Source organism: Molothrus aeneus, chromosome 3 (genome assembly GCF_037042795.1).
Source record: "Molothrus aeneus isolate 106 chromosome 3, BPBGC_Maene_1.0, whole genome shotgun sequence".
NCBI lineage: Eukaryota > Metazoa > Chordata > Aves > Passeriformes > Icteridae > Molothrus > Molothrus aeneus.
In genome coordinates this window covers 91,823,883-91,843,567 of record NC_089648.1, presented here as the reverse complement: position 1 = coordinate 91,843,567, position 19,685 = coordinate 91,823,883, and the positions used below count along the sequence as shown (strand labels likewise).

The following is a 19,685-nucleotide window of genomic DNA, read 5'->3' as shown; positions in this document are numbered from 1 at the left end:
CATTCAAAGTAAACTGTAAGTCATCTTATGGTCTCCTTTCCCTGTTAAGGTAAGGCATACCCCAGAGCTAAACAACTGAGAGTGGCCTTTTACCAATGTTGAGGAGCTCTGGAAAGATCAGCTTTTGCTTTTGTGGTAGGTACCTGCCAGGAAAGCCATTTTAAGATTGCCCATCAGTTAAAGCTCTAAAGCCGTGGAGGTGGAGCTGCAGAAATGCCCTTCCTATTGGTGCCAGAACATTATTTAGCTCTTCCTTAGAAAACATCAGCAGTTAGGAAGGGCTCCAAGTTTTCCCAAGGAAACACTGTAATGAAATGCATCATCCAGCTGTCTGTGCCTTCACCACCACTCACCTGTATTCATCCCTTCATCCTGCAATCTGGTGACAGCTCGCAGGTTGTGCAAACCTGCTGAATTCGAGTGCCACCCAAAAAATATTTTGCAAGTGGATACAGTTTCCAGCTATGGAAATCTTCACTTTCCCCACGAAATCATCTGGAACAGATATTCAACATCTGCTATTTTTATTTATTTACATATTTAAATTGCTCCTCAGTCAATCCCATAAGTCCTCAAAGGTACACCAGTCCCAAGAAATAGGATTGACCAGTGATGATAATACTGAAATTTTAAAAGTGGGTCAGGGCCAAATATTGCTATGATTTATGATTTCTTATTCTTTCAACTTTCATAGGACAGCAGGGCCATCCCACTGGGAGTAAATGAATCCTCCTTGCCAACACAAAATGCTCCTTTTGCTATGGAATTTCCAGTTTCAAGACCTAAAATTCTTGCATAAACATTCAGATTGCATTATAACAGCTGAAAAAAATTAATTAAGAAATATAGTTAATTAGCCCACCCTCACCTCTGATTAAGTGTATCATCAATCTCTTCTCTAAAGCATTCTTCACAATTGTAATGGCTGCTTTATCTAAGCATCAAAGAGAAACAAGCTCCAGCTGGGAATTTAGAACCTGATACTTATTTTCTTAATATAAATAGCATTAATAAGCAAAAATGAGGACATTTCTTAATTCAGTTGCTTTAGCTACTGAAAGAGAAGAGGGCACAAAAAGAATAGTAAGTAATACCCTCAATGAGCAGAGTTCAGGGATTTTTCTTTAACTTATTCCTCAATGCTGAAGAAAGACATGACAAAGTTGTATTGAATGAAAAGACTTTTAAAACTTACTTAAATCAGGAAATAGAACACAAACAATCTGTTGATTTTTTTCATTTATTTTTCTGAATTCCTAGTTCCTAAACATAGCTTTGGCAGCTAATAATTTCTATATCCTGGCCTAGTCACTGTGCTGAAAAAAAGCTGTTAACTATATTGACTTTGTGGCAGATTATGGAATCCTTTTAAATTTCTAATTTAGATCCTGAATGGACTGCTCACCAGGTCACAATGATGCTGAGAACTTGGTGTCTGGCATTTTGCTTATAATGGGAAATTTGCTCAGTGAAGGAGGCACTGCACTGCATTCTGCTGCTGTTTTAACAAACAAAGAATTACATTCCCTCAAGATGTCATGCTGCCAGAATTGCTGCACCAAAAATTAAATTGAGAACAGAGTCTCAAATCCTTTGTCTGGCTAAATCATCATATTGTTTTCAGCATCTTTGCAATGCAAAAGCAAGCAGACCACTAATGCTTTGTGCATCTCTTTGTTCCTACAGCACATGTTTCTACTCCCCATGAAAACATGCATCAAGAGGTAATGTGAAGAAAGTATCAAGAATATTTTTGTCAGATGAAAATATCCACTTATTCCCCAGTCAGCTAAAATTCCTAACAAAACACATTACAAAGTAAATGGATTCCTTCTACTTAGTGCATCTCCTACTGAGCTGAGCAGCCATCTTCTACTACTTGCCCTGAATTGCAGAGAGTCCAGTGCTGCTCCCTGGTAGCCAGTGGCTGGACCAGAGGCTGGCAAAGTCAGACTCAAGGTGTTGAAAGAATGAGAAATTGTCTCACTGCCAAAAATGTGCTAAAATGTATTTTGAAAGGCATCCTGTGAGTTTGAGTATGAAAAAAATTATAATTTCAAAAATTACAAAATTACAAATTCTTAATTTGAAATTGAAATTGTTCTAACAGTTCAGCTCAAGGATTTTAGTAAATCAATCCCTCTGTAGATTTCAATGGGCTTCAGATAACACCTTCTGGATCCAGGAGATTTTATAGACTTGTGAGACAGGCAACTTATGCCAAGTGCTTATCAAGATGGTACTACAGGGGTATTCCACAGTGCTGGTGCAACTAGAGGCATTAAAGAGAGTTTGAGTTACAAGCATTGCACATACAAATCTCATATCTCATCTCTTATCAAAGACAGATTTAATAAAGTGCCATAAAGCCAGAAAAAAGTCACCCATGCCCTGGTCTGCAGCACAAAGGGGAGTTTTCTCTGTAAGAATTCTGCCACAGGCAACACTGTGTAGGTTCAAAATATGTTGCCACTTCTAGTATTTTACTAAAGTAATTACACCTATATTGTAAAGTATTAAAAAAAAAACAAAAAAAACCCCCAACAACAAAAAACAAAACAAAACAAAACAACCCCAAAACCAAAACCAACCAAACCAAAACAACAATTACCAAAAAAAAATGAAGTGGAAAAAAATTTAAAGGTTTTGGTCCTTGTTTTTGTATTATACTCCAACTTTCCTAGTGTGCAATGTGAGGTCTAGACGGTAAATCAATTTTATAAATTCTGTTAGCATCATGGACTGTCCTTAGTGAAATTCTCACTGAAAATAAGTGAAACTCCACCTAAAGAATACCAAAAAGCATCAAAACTTACAATGAGAGATTTTACCTGTACAAGAAAACTTACCTGAATTTAAAATAAAAATCCCCAAATATCAGATTTATAGAAAAATCTGATATTTATTAAATTGCCATCACAGAAGAGCTCCATATAAAATCTCTAACAAGGTGATTTTATAGCCCAGCAAACTCTCTCTCACAGCCAAAGCTCTGGTTATGAATGTACAGTGTGCCTCCATATCATAGAATACAAAACTGGAGTTTCTCCTTGTAGCCCCATATTTGCTAAACAGGAAGACAAAATTTAATAAAAACTTCTATTAGTTTATTGTATCCAGAACACTCAGTTTTGGGATCATTAAATGAAAGATATTGTTACTACTCAACCTGCTCAGAATGTGCAGCTGCTATTTGGCATTTCAGACTGCAAGAAAAGCCACTTCACACGCCCCAGTGACAAATCACAGCAGTAAATATTCTCAGAACACATCACAGTCTTCATCCAAGGAGCCACTCTAGCACAGCAGAAAGGCATGCACAGATGAAGTGATTGAAGTGGGAAAAGAGGGAAAAAGGGAAAATTTTCAGTAAGGAAATACCTGTTACTTAAAATCTAATTTTCTGAGTAAATCCTAACAATGTGGTGGGTTTTTTCCTATTTAATTGGAGCATTTCCAGCGTGTTTGGTTTATGTCAAGCAACTAAGAGCTGAAAAGTATTCTAGGCTCTTTACAAGTACAGCATCCAGGGACACATTTTCTGCAAACTCTGTACCTTACGCTGTCAGCAGAAAATGTTCCAACACCCCCTGCCAAATTTGATGTTTTGAGAATAGGTAGAACAACAAAAAAAAAACCAAAACCATTCCTCATTGGTCCAGGGACTTCTTCTGTGCCATCTGCCAATTGTGTGGAAACCAGGTCAGACACCAGCGCAGGTAAGAATCTGTTGTTCAGTAAGGAAAATTCCTATCAGGCTGGGTAGACCCAGACTGCTGTACCCTGTGCCCAAGAGCAGCATTTAAGGTGCACCCAGTACACCAAGCACTTGAAACCCTTGACTGTAAAACACCCCAAGGTTTATTTTAACATTTTACTCCCTTGCAGCTGCTACAAGATCTTCCTATGACATACATCCCACTCTGGAATAATTTAGTAAGCAAGCACCTGACCTGAAGATACATGTACAAAAAAGAAAGAAAGCAGTAACAGAAGCTCCACAAAACCAGGTTTTTAGCAGTTATACAGCAATATTCAGCTTTTTAGGGCTTTGTGTTACTGCAAGAAGCTACTCAGAAGCTCTGAAGATTATTAATGAGAAAATACAGAGTCCTGCTACTCCAGGAGTATGATGTTTGTAATTACTTTCACTCCAAGCATTTGTAGTTAGATAAATCACTTTCTTGACTGTCATTTAAGACAAACCAAACTTTCATGTACTTCAGAATGTACTTACAGCATCTGTAATGAATACACAACAGTAACAGCTATGGTCATTTAACTCCTGCAACATCTAGGGGCAACAGCAAAAACTAGGGGAGCAATTACCTCGTGTTCTCCAGCTTTTGGCCCAAGTTGTTTCTTGTATTTCTCTAGTTTTCTCTCATAAACTCCAAAAAATACCAGCATAACAGTGGTTTTCTCGTCAAACAAATTAAGGTTATACCACTGTAAGAACAATCACTCTCTAGCTAAAAATAAGGAGGACAGAAAACACTTTGAATAATTTCAAAAATCAAAGATTTCTTTTTGTTTAGCAGACTAAAACCTACCTGATTGATTTGACAGATAGCAGTGATGCCATACGAGCTTGTATCAATTCCTACCTACTGAATCAAAATGCAAATAACTTTTTCCCCCAAAGCAGCACTGACTGTGTGGTGCTCTGGCAGGAACTGCCAGCACTGTTTTATAGGGTGCTCTAATCAGGGCCTGGATGATCAAGAGACATAAACTTACCCATCAATCAGTATCTTTGTAATTCAGTCAAATGTGATGTCACTGGCACCTCAGGCAGCCAACAGAAAAGTGTGCCTGCATTCCTGAGGTGACCTAGAAGTCCCAAGCATAAAAGAAGACACTGAAAGGCTCTAGCCCATAGAGGTGCTGCCTTCACAGCTGTCCTTGAGTACATGCTTCATGTGTGTGTCTGAGTAGCCCACGTTCACCCACCTTCAGCGCTTTGAGCTGAGCAAGAGAACAGGTGATAAAACTCTTCCCCCAGCAAACCCCAACTTCCCAGATGTTAAGAAGCAAGTGATACAAAAAAGAACATTGAACATCAGAGGATCCAGTCCATTCTATCCAATCAGCCAATAAATCTGATTTGACCATGTTCTTATTTTCAATTACTGGTGGGGAATAGAGTTGTGAGAAGGATGCCTGCAGAGAGAGCCTACCCCAGCACGAGTTAATCATCTAAAGGACAAATCTTGTTCTGAACACTTGGTGTATTTTCTGATTCCAGGGAGGATGCAAGCAGTGGATTGAAGCAATAGCTGAGAATTGTGCAAGACATAATTGACCACACCATATTTTGCTATGATGGCAGGCTTGATTCTCTACTACTTGACATCTGGAGTAGCTATTTGCACTGAGGTTCTAGGAGAGAAACATGGGTGCAACTTGATATTATAAGGTTGATTACAGAGATCATACTTGGCAGACAATGAAGGAACTTACTGTACCCAGCACATGTAACCACGAATTGCACCTAATGCCAAAAGTGCTCCAGATTCTCTGGGATGAGAGACTTCATTAACACCACAGGTAATTGTATTCCTAATTGTTAACAATTCCAAGACCAAATAAGGAAACCTAGGGGATTTTTTTGTTTGTTTTAAGTGGGCATCCTATTTTCAGTCAGTTCCCTAAGAGTGATTTCAAAGTCACTCCACTATTATTTGGGGACAATATTAAAAAAATAGGAGGATGTAACCTTAAAATAGGAGGATGTGTCACAAAAAATGGTTTTCTCAAACTCCTGGGCAACAAAACAGATTACATCACACAATCTGCACAACACTAGAATTAGCAGGAATCTTGAGGCAAGATGGGACACAGAAGAACATACTACAGAATGTATAAAACCAAACTCAAACAGCATGAAAAAAGTAATGTTTATTTTTAAGGTTTACAAAAGCATGAACACCTTATGCAAAAGCAGCACCCTGAACCATACATTTCCCTCAATCTTCCTGGGATATTGGCAGAAGGCAAGTATTTTCTCTGCTCTTTAGTGCTCAACATACTCTGCTGAGGTAAATGGGAACAAACCCACTCATTTCCATGGAGCTCCCTCTGCTTGCATTAGCAAAGGGGCTGGTGCATCAGACTGCAGTGCAATGAGATGTCATATGGGTGTCTTGCTTTAGGTATCAAATTAGATTAGTCTGTGTTTCTAACCAAGATAAATACACTATCCAGATAGTTAATTAGCTCCCCATTCTCTTCAATTTTGACTGAAATACATCTCAGCCCACATTAGCTTCATGCAAGGTTTAACTTTATGCACCATGAACAGTTTTATTCAAGTTTTTAAGAGATAGCTAGTGCTTGTAAGCTATTTTAGGACTGAGATCTTGCATCACAAAAGCTGTTTGTCCTTTCTTACCTCCCTTCCCAGCACATGCAGTTCAAGTGTTTACTCTGAAGAAATGTGCCCTTAGGTTAACCTGAAAAAATGTGCAGCATTTTCATTTTGCCTTCACCTTTTTTTCCTGATGTGGAGCTGGAAGTAATTGATGCTCCTGTAATCAAATAGGCCATGCTTTTGAACTTACAGGGAAACATTTGTTTAATAGGTGGACTCAGTCATCTTAATGGTCTTCTCCAACCTAAATGGTTTTATGACTCTGATTTATTTTTAGAAGTTTTCTGTCAAACAGAAAATATGATTGCAATGATTTCAAAGACTCACCTGGAGCAAGTTACTCATACTAAAATGATCCCTACCCTAATACAGCATAATTCCCCAGCTACCCTGAGTTGAGATCTCTCCCCTCAGAATCTACAACTGATGCCTCAAAATATTTATTACATTGGTAGAAATGGCTCTGTCTTGTCTGCCATCCTATATCTAAAATAACTGACAAATACTATTTATGTTTGCAAGACTGATATTGGATCTGTGGAAAGAAAACTGCTTCATTTTCCTGCTGGAGCTAGGAATCATTCTATTAGCTCCTGCCAAATTCACATTCAAGCAATATAATTTACTTCACATCTTGAAAGAACCTGCTAAGAACTCATACATATATACACACACATACACTATGTATGTGTACACATATATACACACATGTATAGATAATTTGTATTTAATTTTACACTGAAAAAGTGCTAAAATAATCCAACAACTGTCACTGCTAGAGATGAGGCTAAATGAAATGGTATTACTTATATGGCATCAAATATTTAGAGACTCTGGTCCAAGAGCTTCAGAACTCTTAGCAAAAAATTATCATTCGTTGGCAAAAAAAGAAAAGTTTCAAATTGTTTGAATTTAATTTTTCAATAAATTGAAAGATTTAGAAGAACAAAACCCCAATAACCCTGTAAAGAATAATTCTACTGCAAAAGATTGTATAATTTGAATTTCAGTACTGTGTATAGAAAATACACATTTATACATACTTTCGTGGCAAAATTTTAAGCTTCCTTAGATTCAAAGATGACTCTAATGAATCTGTCAGTATTTCACATGTGCATTATTGCCTATATTTTGGAAAACAAAAAGCTGTACAAGTTGAGCCCTGTATTCTGTTAGTCTGGCTGCATAGTCAGAAACAGAAATATTGCACACGAAATCATGCCTACAAAAATGCACATTTAATAAGGCCATTATATTCAAGATTGTAATGGGACTTGAATTACATGAATAATCAAAATATATCATAAATAGACCTAGGAAAGTCATACTGCAAAAGATATACTCAAAACAGCAGTGATCCAGTAATTTAATAATTGGGGGGGTTTTCCTCCATCAAATGGCAATCTCTCAAACTGGTTTTATGCACAGGACCAGACAACATGATGTGTATGTACACATGCATTCTCACAATGAGTTTTTCATGTTTTTTTTAGAATTTAACAATTACCCCAGAATTGGATAGTAGATTTCTACTCAAGTTCTGTCAACAATGTTCAAGTTCCAATCAGCTTAAATTCACTTCCATGCATGATGAGGGGGAAAAATTTTTGACTTTCAGTTATTTAAATATTTACCATCATGCAAGACATAATTCTTAAGAATTAGTCAGAAAGTGTAGCAAAGACACAATTGAACCTATACTGGAATACTCCTCAGTATGCTGTTTCAGAGCTAGATCACATTAAGGGTATCAGTTTAGGTGATCTGGCTTACTGAATGAATGACAGAGCAAACAACCAATCTAACACAATTCAAGGAATGATACAGACTTAGAAGTTAGCTGCCCACATCCCATGGCAAATAGAAAGAAGCAACCCTTTAATCAAAGTGGGGTAAATGACCTTGAAATTACAGCAGGATAACTGCATTCACACCAGTCACTACCTCAGAGTAGCAGGTGTGCTGTAAATCTCTTCTGTAGTTATTTATTCCTTTAGCTACTCCAAAGTTACTGAGCCAAAGTTACAAAGCCAGCATTTTGGCTTGGTTAAGGGTGGTGGCATCTGTCCAAGAAGGAAGGGTAGATCCCCATCCCTCTTTCCCATGCCACACTACGCAAATTATGCAAATTCCAAAAGCATCATTACAAAGGCTGGAAGAATCAGAAGACACAGCAGATAAGAAACTTAATGGTCACATGCATTTGAGTTCAGCAGAGATAGTTTTTCACAATTCTACATTCTGCCCAAAAATCCAAAGTGGTGGTGATTAGGGATGAACCACCTCCCAGCTGAACCAACTCCAGCATTAGGAATTATTTTTTAATACACAGACTATACCCAAAACTGTCTTTCCTAGAATCTGTTTTCTGGGTTTAGATTTTTTTTTTAAATAGAAACAAGACAAACCTGAGAACCAGAATATGTGACCTGCTTGCATATTATAAACAGTCAATAGATGATTGAGATACAAAAATCTATTAACGTGTCACTCACTTTATACTCACAGTTCCGTCTACTCTTTCTGCACCAATGGTGCCACTTGCCAGATCTATGTTTGTTGCTACCTCTGGTTATATTTTTGACCAGAGCTGGGGGGGGAATGCATTTGGACAGTAACAATGCAGCTCTTGCAATGATGGCCAAGGAACACCAGTAATAATTCAGAATATAGTTTCTAATTCCACCCATCTTCTACTCATTGCGTGCTAAGCAGCTCAAAATGTATCACTTAGTAATCACATTATTCAGAAGGTGTATAAATCTTTCCCTATTTTCTTCACAAAAGGATTGGTAAAAAGTCCTTTATGTAACATGTAAATGAAAATCCATCTAAAAGTTTCTACTTATTTTTGCAGTTTTGACTTACAATGGTGGCCTGTCTGTCAGCAATACTTTGCCTGCAAGTGTCTAACAAATAGAGTTTTGACAGGTATCAAGCAATAGCAACGTTTTCAAGGTTTTATGTTTGCTGTATTTAGTACTTTTAAACCCAATTCTCACTCCCAATAAAGTGATGGTTGGTCTTGTAGTTAGCATGACTACTCATGCACACAGCATTTCTAAACAGAATTACATGCTGTTTTCTCTCCATCATAGAATTATCTTACCATTTTGAGTATTTTGAGTCAGTGCCACAGATTTAATGCAGGTCACAGACAACAAGCAGCAGGCCTATTTTTACTGCTTGCTTCAACTAATATATTTGTTCATATTTACACATTCTTAAAATGTACTTTTGACTTGGCTGTACTAAAAGTACCACTCCAAAATTTCAGTTTACACTAAAATGATGACTTGATCAAAGGATACCACCAAATATCCCTTTTACTCCCACAGGGAAACACATGTTCTCCTGAATTAGTATTAACGGATATTTAGATTAGAGGACTCCATATTTCAGAAACCAGTTATTTAATGCTCAATATTCTTTTCAGCAGATGAAGAGGTAGGTATATTTCCACACAAGAAAAAATAATAAAACAAAAACCAAACTGTAACAGATACTCAATTAAATCAAGTAATGTCTGAAAAGTCAAACACTGTTCTGACAGCACATATTTTGTCTGAAGGTACTCTCCAAGGAGGAGAAGAAAAGTTGCACATTCTGATTAGATAATACGTCATAATTTGAAATTTAATAATTTTCTGGAAAGAAAGCACAAGTATTCAAATGCTACTTCCTTTCCCTCCCCCCCACCCCCCAAGAAATGTGGGTGCCAACAAAACTGTATCAATGGTATTAACTTTTGGACTGCTAAACATGGAATCAACTGCAATTCTTCCTTACATTCACCAACACCAGCAGTCTACAAGTTTACACAGAGACCATATGCATGATAATTACATAATTACAATAGAAATTCAACTTTAGTGTTGTTCTTAAAACAATCTTCATAAATAATGAAAATATCTGTGTTCTAGCTCTTCAGTAACCTAAGGTTAATTGGTACAGATAGTGTTTCTTTCTTCCTTTTATAAACCAAACTGGAGGTTCCTCACTGCCAACAATGGTTAAGGCCTGGATCAAGTTACTCTCCTTTTGCTTTTCCCTTTTTCTGCTTTTTTCCATTTTCCACCACCGCATTATTTTCTGGTTTGCTTACTCCATTTGCAACAGCACCATTTGCTATTTTGCCATTCTTTACAGGTTCCTTGGGCAGCTTATATGTCCGATAGTAGAAGTTACCAAAGAGGAAAATGAAGGTGATAGCATAGAAAATGACACCCCAGTGCATCCATTTAGGGAAAGGACAATCAATATAAATAGACAAGGCTGTGTGGCCAATAGTCACATGGAACTGCACCTGAAAGACAGAAAATATAGAATCAAAAACGTCTGGATATATTCTGTAGGTCTGAGCCCATAAATTTATATCAATTCATTAAGTAATGGAAACAGCTGAACTGGGAGGTGATAGGGAAGCAGTATTTGCCTGTCACATTCATGCAGGCACATTTATGCTTGACCAGGAGCATCATATTTGTTGTAATATCTGGCATCAGTTTTCAGAAACAGGACGATGAGAAGATAATAAACAATCTGAATTTTCTCTACCTTTTGAACGTGCTTTTGTTATTCAGTTGAAACAACCAGCAAGGAAGCATTAGACTTTAGCTCACACAACCCTTATATATGCTGCATATGTTTTTTCAAAGCTGAATAAATGCTTCCATCTCCAGGAAGTACTCTAATTGAGGAGTGTCAGGCAGAGAACTTTTGGAAGGAGCAGCATCTGATCCAAAGCTCTGCAAATGCAAATCCACACAGAGGCAACATCTTTTATCCCAAAAGGAGGGGAATTACTTACCAATTGCAATATGGTCAAATATCGTTTCCACCACAGGTATTTCTGAAATTTAGGGCCACAAGCTGCCAATCCATAATACATGTACATAATGACATGAATAAATGCATTCATTTGAGCTCCGAAAAAAGCTGCCCAGGAACAGAAGGGAAGATCATCATGTCATTTTGGAAAAGAGGATTCTTTTCTAGTATTACTTGTATAATTATTTTTAATAGAAAAAATTACAAAGCACAGGACATGTCAGGATTCCACCTCCAAAATATTGAATAGTATAATACAGACCTGGCTGTCAACATGTGCTGACACAAACAGATGTTAATGCAAGTAGTATGTCACACTTTCAGTGTAACTACTTATGCCAAAGCTTTTTATAAGATTTTTGTTGAACAAACATAAATGACATCTATTCCACATTATTAATATTCCATATTGTTGCAGTGTAACTGCAACTGTTTTTCTGAAGGATTATTAAAAGCTTTATTTGACAATGTAAAGTATAAAGTACCAGGCTCTGAATTTGAAGCTTTTAAACTGTATTTAAATGCAAAAGGTTCACTTCTCAGTAAGAAGTCAAGAAACTCACATGGAAGTCTGATTAAACAGGCCAAAAAAAGCCTATACAAAGCATGACTTGGCTCATGTTTATAAGAACTTCAAGGCATTGCCAGATGAGTTTGTCTAAATTAATAATCTTTAGTTTCTTTATTTATGATTTAAAATATCCAACATTCTTAAATATGCCAGTGTATAGTATAACATTTTCTAGAATGATCCATGTTAGAAGCATGTTGACAGTTTCATTTGCATTAAGATCTCTTTGCTTTGTCAAGATTAGCAGCCATTTAACAGAAACACATTATATTTTGTTAAAGTGTTCTTACACTGACAGAGAGGCTCAAAAATGCTCTAATGTATAAGATTAGGGCAATACAGACAATAGCTGCTGACATCAAACAGCTCAGATGCCCGTGTGGTCTGGACCCAGTTGTTGTAATAGGGTCTAGTTTATAATAGACCTGTCTATGTAAGCAATGTGCTATCAACTAGAAAATAGAAGAACACAGATCTATCCACATTTATGCAGTGCTGGTACATAAATGCAGAAAAGCAACTGCTGCTTTTCCTTTTGCAGGCTCTAGGAATTAAGAGGCAGTGCTAGAACACAAAACTTGAAAGAAATTTGGAAATAGTTGTAACTGTTGCATTAAAAACTGTAGATATTTAGCATGAAAATTCTGAAAAGGCAACAAGGGAGTGGGCCTTTTGAGATATCCAGGGAATTTCTAAGCAAGACTACAAGTAACCATCCAGTCTCCAATTATCTTATTTGATAGGTGCAGTTGCCATTAATGGTCATTAAACATCTGGTTGAATGACCTGCTTCCTGCATATTACGTGAAGGAAATTAAAAGAGACACTGAATTTACATATTTCTTCCTTGCAATGGAAGTGGCCACTCAGTACTAAATACCTATAGTAAATGGGAGCATAAACCACCCATGCATTAAGTGTTAGTGTGGTTCAAAAAAAACGAAAAACAAAACACCAAACCCAAAATATTAGTTTGGTGTTCATAATATGATATTTTGTGTTTACTAATATAGCACACATCAAAGGAAAGAGGGCATTTTCCCTGTACCCTCAGTTCTGCAGAGCTTTCAATTTGAGATAAGGCTAAACAACAGGAACACGAGTACAATGTTGGCAATGAAGGGTGTGGCAAGTAAAATAAACAAAAATAAAATTATTTGATGGAGGCTTTAGAAAAGAAGCAAGGGGAAAAAAGGCTGATAATGAATTTAGACTTGTGTCATTATGAATAGGTTTTAAAAATGAATTGACAGATTTATTGGCTCACCTCCAAGGGAAGGTTTTAGAATTTTATATTTGCCTCTTAATAAAAATAAAAGCAAACCTCAAATGCATATACAATGCCAAAATAACATCTCCATTGTCTTCATTAAATTTGCACACAGAATGTGGCCCATAATTAGATTTTGCAGCTCTCTGTATCTGCAAAAATGAAAGTTAAGCAAGATGCATACATCTTTCTGTTTCCCACAGATACAGATACTTTCGAAGGCAGAACTTCAGGCTTGCAATTGATGCCCATGAGGAAAAGAAAAGAAGTTTTGCAATTCATTAGACTATTGCCCTGTTATCTTTTCCTCCCCCATAATTCCCACAGAAGGAGATCGTATGCATTAATAAACAGTTTTGTATATTATTAAGTCAAGTCTATAATATTTTCTTCTATTGCTCCCAAACAATAATAATTCTCCCTTCTGTCCAGTCAAAAGCATATGAGAGGAAGGGAACTCACCTTGTCCACCTGCAACCCACTTAATACCAATCCACCACAAGGTGAACATGGTGAAATGGTGATAGACATGAAGGAAACTAATTTGGTTAAATTTCTTCCTCAGGATGAAGAATACTGTATCCAAATACTCAATTCCTTTAGAGACATAATACCACCATAGAGCAGCAGCTATCTGCAATGAAAAACAGAGACTATGTAAGTTTGAGTGATTCCAAGCTGAATGGAATAAAGTTCTCACCACCTGGCTACTGTAAGAGAAGGATACTGCTTCCTTCCCTAAATCTTGGTTAAATGTTGAGGTGGAATCAAATATCTGACAGTATGAGAACAACAAAAAAATATTCCTTTCATCTGTTCTGGACATGGAAGAAGATTATGGAAGAACATTATTCTGAGCCTGTTGCTCACAAATCACATCTGTAAAAAACAACGGATATAGTTAAAAGCTCTGCCATATCTGAACAGTTTACCAGTTAAGCATGGGAAGTTTGTGTCCTTATTCTCTTCTAAGCTTTGCAGAAGTCTGCCACAGGGCTCCCCCCTCTAATGAGGCAACACTTTGATGTGGTCAGAACAATGAGGCAGAAATATGATGATAAAATGAAGTTGCAAAGGTGAAACCTCCAGTACCATAGGCATATGGGTGGAAAGATATCAAAAAAAGTTAGATGCAGCACAGATTTCACATTCCTTACAGCAATATTCCCTCAGCTTCTTCTGACCTGCTTAGCAACTCCCTCTGTAAAGCAGCATTCCCCCAGTGGCTCTCTGCTATTCAGGGAGTAGAAAAAAAGAGACCACAGGAGCCATTCAAACTGAACAGGTATTATCCATCTACCCAACAGGGAAGTGCTACACACCCAAAATTCTTTTTCTCATCCACCCATCACAGCACATCCTGCCCAGGATGCAACACAAACAGGGCTTCCTGCTGAAATTAGGATACTGTCAAAGCAAGTAAAGCCCAGAAGCCCTGTGTAGCAATATGCTAATGCTATGATATGGGAGTATGGTGGTGGTAGGGACTCCCTCCCAGATCCCAAAACATAGCAACAAGTCTCGTTTTGGCATTGTAAGTCATCCAGCTTGTTATGCAAGGGTGGGACCAGATGGTGACTCACACAGAGAGCTGGAAAAAAAAAAAAAAAAGAGTTGGAATTGGTACCACCAGCAAGGAGAGCAGGCCATGTCACAACACACTATTTGTAAGATGTTGGCCTTGTCTTTCAGGACTCAGTTGATGGTAAATGAGACTTTCTTAACTTAATATGGTGTGAAATAGCCCTACCACCCCCTCAGTCCGCAGGGAAGGCAGAAGAAAAAAGAATTAACACAGAGCAGCTTCCCTTCCCAATGCCACACATACTTCTTGTGAGATAAGGGGAACCATAAAGATCTGTAGAGAGCAATGCTATAGCCTTGCATGGTGTTTTCCTCTGCCTCTCCAAAGCAGTGGGAAAGGACAACATCTCTCCACAGACTAAGTTTGTCATAGCCATAACTGGTCTGGTGAACAGTTTAGGAGAAATTACAGCAGAAGTAAAAATGCAGCACAGGAGAGGAGTGCTGCATATCTGCATTGCAGGCTCTGCAGTTTCCCAGAGGGACTGCACATCTTACTGATGCCAAACTGCAGCCTTCTATGTATCCATTAATGAACACCCTTCTCTCTCTGGATGTGATTTAGCCCACTTCACATCTTGGGAAGAGGAGGCAGATTTTTTCACTTTTATATGAAGAGATATTAATATCTAAAGCTGGAGAGAGGCTTAATGACAGAAAAGTGACTCCCACAGATCTTGGAGTTCCCAGACACACAGGCAAGCTGCAAGAATCGTTTATATATATATATATATATATATATGTATATATTGCTCAATATCCAGTACTGCCTCTGGGACAAGTAGTCAGGTATTTAATAACACCCACATCAAGGTTTGTCTCACACCCAATGGGTTAGCATAACAGTCCAGCATCTCTTACAGGTCTTTGCTAAAGTTGTATCTCTTACATAAATTAAGATAAGCATCTTTTCATTTCATAAGTTGACAATAAACACTTTGGACTTTATAGCCATAAAATGACAATCCAGCACTGCAATACTTAAGCTCTTTGGAGGTCCTCTCTTCAAAGAAACTTTTAGAGAACCAGGAGGTCAGTCAGAAGCAAACTGCCATAAAATCTTTTATAAAGTAAATGGACATTTTTGTTAATGAAATAAGGGAACAATAAGCTAAATAGCCCATAAGTGAATAGCCAATTTACTGTGACACAGAGTAAAATATGAAAATCCTACAAAAATACTTCTGTCTTATACCCAAAGTGCCACAAGTTCAGTATATGTTCTTGGACAAGTCACATAACACATCTCATTGCTCTTCTTTTGAATTGCACCTAGCAGAGAAAGCAATTGCACTCCATGGGTAAAAATAATCTGAACTTTTGACAAAAATTCTTCCCATCACTTAAGAAAAACAAGAGGACTCTTTGAAGGATTATACCTGATGATTTTATGTTCCTGTAGATTTTTTTGCCTGTCAGCTTCTTTGCTCTGTTACTATCATCAAATTTTCTACTATTTACTCTCAAACCTGATAGGTTTTGTGTACTGATGATCTATTTCAGTACTTCCAGTGACTTCTACAGATGTTTTCATCATTAGCTTATAGAAAAAAATGAAACAAATGTCAAGTCATTTGCCTGAGGCCATGCATAAAGTCAGTGAAAAAGGGCAGAGACAGAGAACAATACACTGATATGTAAGCTATGTTGGGAGCAGATGGCTACTATTAAATTTTTTTTTCAAAGCATCAAAAATCATGACCTAACCTTTAGCCTTCAGACACTGCATGCAAGAAAGATTTAGTTGAAAAGAAAAGGAAACATGCATTAAAAAGGCACATCCTTGTAATGAACAATACTAGTCACAACTATATATTTTCTGGTAATTTTCATATATACCAATCTAAGTCTGTTAAAACACCAGATGGCACAGAAAGATTACATTACAGCCTAGGATTAAGAGGGTCAACAAGAGGTCCAATCCCATGTCCTCTGCCTGCTGCAGGGTTTTTGACTGGAGGGCTGTTTTATTACAAGACTCTGTTTCTGCAGCATTTATCCTCCTTTTGGGTTGGAGACATTTATCCATTAAGGGGTGTGAAGGGACAGGTACTTCTTGGAAGGTCACAGCAATGTGAAAAATTAAAATCACTTTTATAGTGAATTTTCAGTTATAGAATTTTGTTTACAGAACTTGTGAAGTCAAGTTTACTGAATTTTAAAGCATATTATGTCTTTTTCATAAGAGGAAACCACTCAAGCTCTAGACATAAATGCTAACAATGCAGATTACAATTCCAATACAGAAAACAACCATTGCTTGGCTTCATGATTGCAATCAGCACACTTAAAATAAGAACCAATTCACACAGGCCCATGTTCCCAATTCTTCAGAAATGCAAATACAAAATAAATGAACTTTGACCTGGTAAACAAGGACACACAAACATAAGCAGAGGTGGGAAATGACTACTGACAGGCACCAGCATACATTAAGTTAGACAGTGTTACAAAATCATTCACTTCAAATACTGAAGCTCCCAAAGGAGTACTACAAAGCATGGATTTAACATCTCAGCCCTTTGCACTTATTATTTTGACTCTTAATCTATAACCAAAAAAGTTTTTGCAAGTTACATCTGTAGATCCCTCTAAATACTTTCTTAGAGGTTTTCTACCCCCTTTTCTTTCCTGTCTACTATGAATATTTTTTTTTCCATAACAAAACCACTCAACTTCCTGCCATCAGTCAGTACAGTGGCTGCCTACTACATTCAGCAGATAAGTCATTCACAGAGGAGTTTATTTCAGCAAATATTTCGGCAACTGGGGAATTTAATTTTCATGCCTGCTTGCTCCAGTTGTCCATTGTTTCTTGTAGAACAGTCAGGGGAGCCTGAATGAGATTAACATGTGTAGGTAGGTGCAAAACAGTAAGCAGGAGGACCAGCTTCTTCACATTTTGTGTAAACTACCTAGACAATTAACCATCAGTGAAAGCCAGAAGCTGGATATAAAGTTGAAGAAAACATACAGACAAATACATGGAAAAATATTCCCCTAAAAACTGGCAAAACCAAAAAAGCTTTGTCTGACTTAAGAGGTCTCTGAGCCCCAAGTTGCTGACTTGCTAAACTGTACAGGGGAAGTGCCACCACCTGCCTTTCCTTTGCTACCTTAAAATTACTGGCTTACTGTCTTGATACATAATGTGGGTTGGAGAGGCAGAAAAGGACATTCTCTGGTATCCAGGATAGCCAAACTTGTTTTCTGGGAGCTCTCTGTAGTCTCTTGAAGGACAAAGGATGGTTTCTTGATCCCTTATTTTGATCAGGAGCTTTACACAGAGGAGGCCACTCAATGTGATGGCAATATCACAGTGACACATTTCCAAAAAGCCAGAAACAGGGCCCCTACCAAGGCTCCTATGCTGCCATTTAGACTACTATATACAATTAGTTTCATGTTTCTCAACATTTGTTCCAAATTTCGAAGCCCCAAATAAAGTCATATGTGAAGCTCTGCTTTTCAGAGCATGTTCCATAATGCCTTCTGGGCTCAGTGCTGTTTCCATGTGAGCTAGTCCCAGTCTTCTTTATCTGAGCAACACAGGATTTGTTTACTCATTCCCTTGCAAATATGGTCATTGCATTTGTAATTGATTCTACTGTTGCAGTGCAGCATTTCTCTGCAGAGCAAACCTGGTACCAGTAAATGCTAGACATTTAGTATCTAGAGCTATTAAAAGGACATGAGAGATGTGCTAAAATACTTATCAATTCTATACTCAAAACTGCAAAAACATTTTAAAATTGCTTTTGCAGGTTTGTATTATGAAAGACGATGGTGAATGAAATCTTGAGGAGGTTTGGATTGGGTTGGTTTTTGGTTTTTTTGGTTTTTTTTTTTTTTTTTTTTTTCTGGTCTGACAGTGTCAAAAACCAGCATACTTTCTAAATCCAGAGCATGACATAGTGTAAAGCAGGACAGAAATGTATCCCAGAATCCTCAGTTCAACAAAGCACACTTGTGGAAAGTATCACTTTCTACTTGCAACTTATTTACCTAAACTGAGAATTCATTCAAAAGAACTACCAGAGAATGATCAAGATAAAGAGTCTTGACTGATAGCATACTATACACTTGCTGCAGCAACCTGAGACAACTCCATTTTCCCTCCTTCCTCAACTCCCTCAGGTGCAAACTGAACATGCTACAACTTAAAACTTCAGGGATAAAGTTTATGCAAATCCACAAAAATGGCAAATAATTTTATAAAATTAAAAAAAAAAAAGAAAAAAGTCAGGAAGTCAAAAGCGTAAATATTGCTAGAGCAATCCTTCCTATCTGGACATATTATATAGCATAAATACATTCTTCAGGTCATTTTGCCTTTAATTCATTGTATAATAATGCTGTGTTTGTCATAACAAACAAAATGGATGATAATTCTTCTGAGCAGGTCTGACCTCTCCACTGCCTCCCACAAATAAGTGCACCTAAAAGTAAGGCTGTGAAACAGACTAATGCTCGTATTTAGCTAGTATAAAAATTCTTTCAATATATACCGCACCAGTCCTCAATGTCATTCAGCTAAGTGCAAGGGCAATCTATTTTGCTAATCTGTTAAAAGCTCCAAACATGTCAAGCACTTGCTATACTCAGCTAGATCTTGTTTTCCCACAAAATTTTTGACAGAATCATTCTAGTGACTGCCACAGTGACAGCACTGTATTGACAAAGGTGAAAGATTGGCAGCTGCAATAAGGCCAATAAAAATCTACACACAGAGCTGTTCTGCAGTATCAGCCATTATAAACAAGGTGTAAGACTCAAACCTTTTGCTCTCACTATCACCCCTGCCATGTGCACAAGCTTTTACTAACACTGTCCATGAACAGCCACTCACAGACAAACATTTTTCAAAGTACCATAAACACAACACATTTTCACTGCATTTTCAGGAACATGTCCTAATCTGTACATGGAACTTGCAAGAACAGCTGAGAGATTCTCAGGTGTCAGCTCTGCTGGAAGATAAAGTTTAGTACGTGAGCTAATCAACAGCATTACGAAAATGAACAAGGAACTGCACTTTGCTTTTAATTTGGGTGTTT

General features: G+C 37.4%; 1 protein-coding gene across 1 annotated transcript in view; it reads right to left on the bottom strand.

The window, feature by feature from the left end:
- Positions 1–5,883: 5,883 nt before the first annotated feature.
- ELOVL4 (ELOVL fatty acid elongase 4) overlaps positions 5,884–19,685 on the bottom strand; it is a 37,395-nt gene continuing 23,593 nt past the window's right edge. Inside the window, exons 4-6 of the mRNA XM_066547389.1 lie at positions 13,507–13,678; positions 11,184–11,311; positions 5,884–10,679 (exon numbers count right to left, since the gene is read on the bottom strand). Coding sequence (XP_066403486.1) covers positions 10,404–10,679; positions 11,184–11,311; positions 13,507–13,678 — 576 coding nt within the window. The 3' untranslated portion in view covers positions 5,884–10,403. The remainder of the gene's footprint in view (positions 10,680–11,183; positions 11,312–13,506; positions 13,679–19,685) is intronic.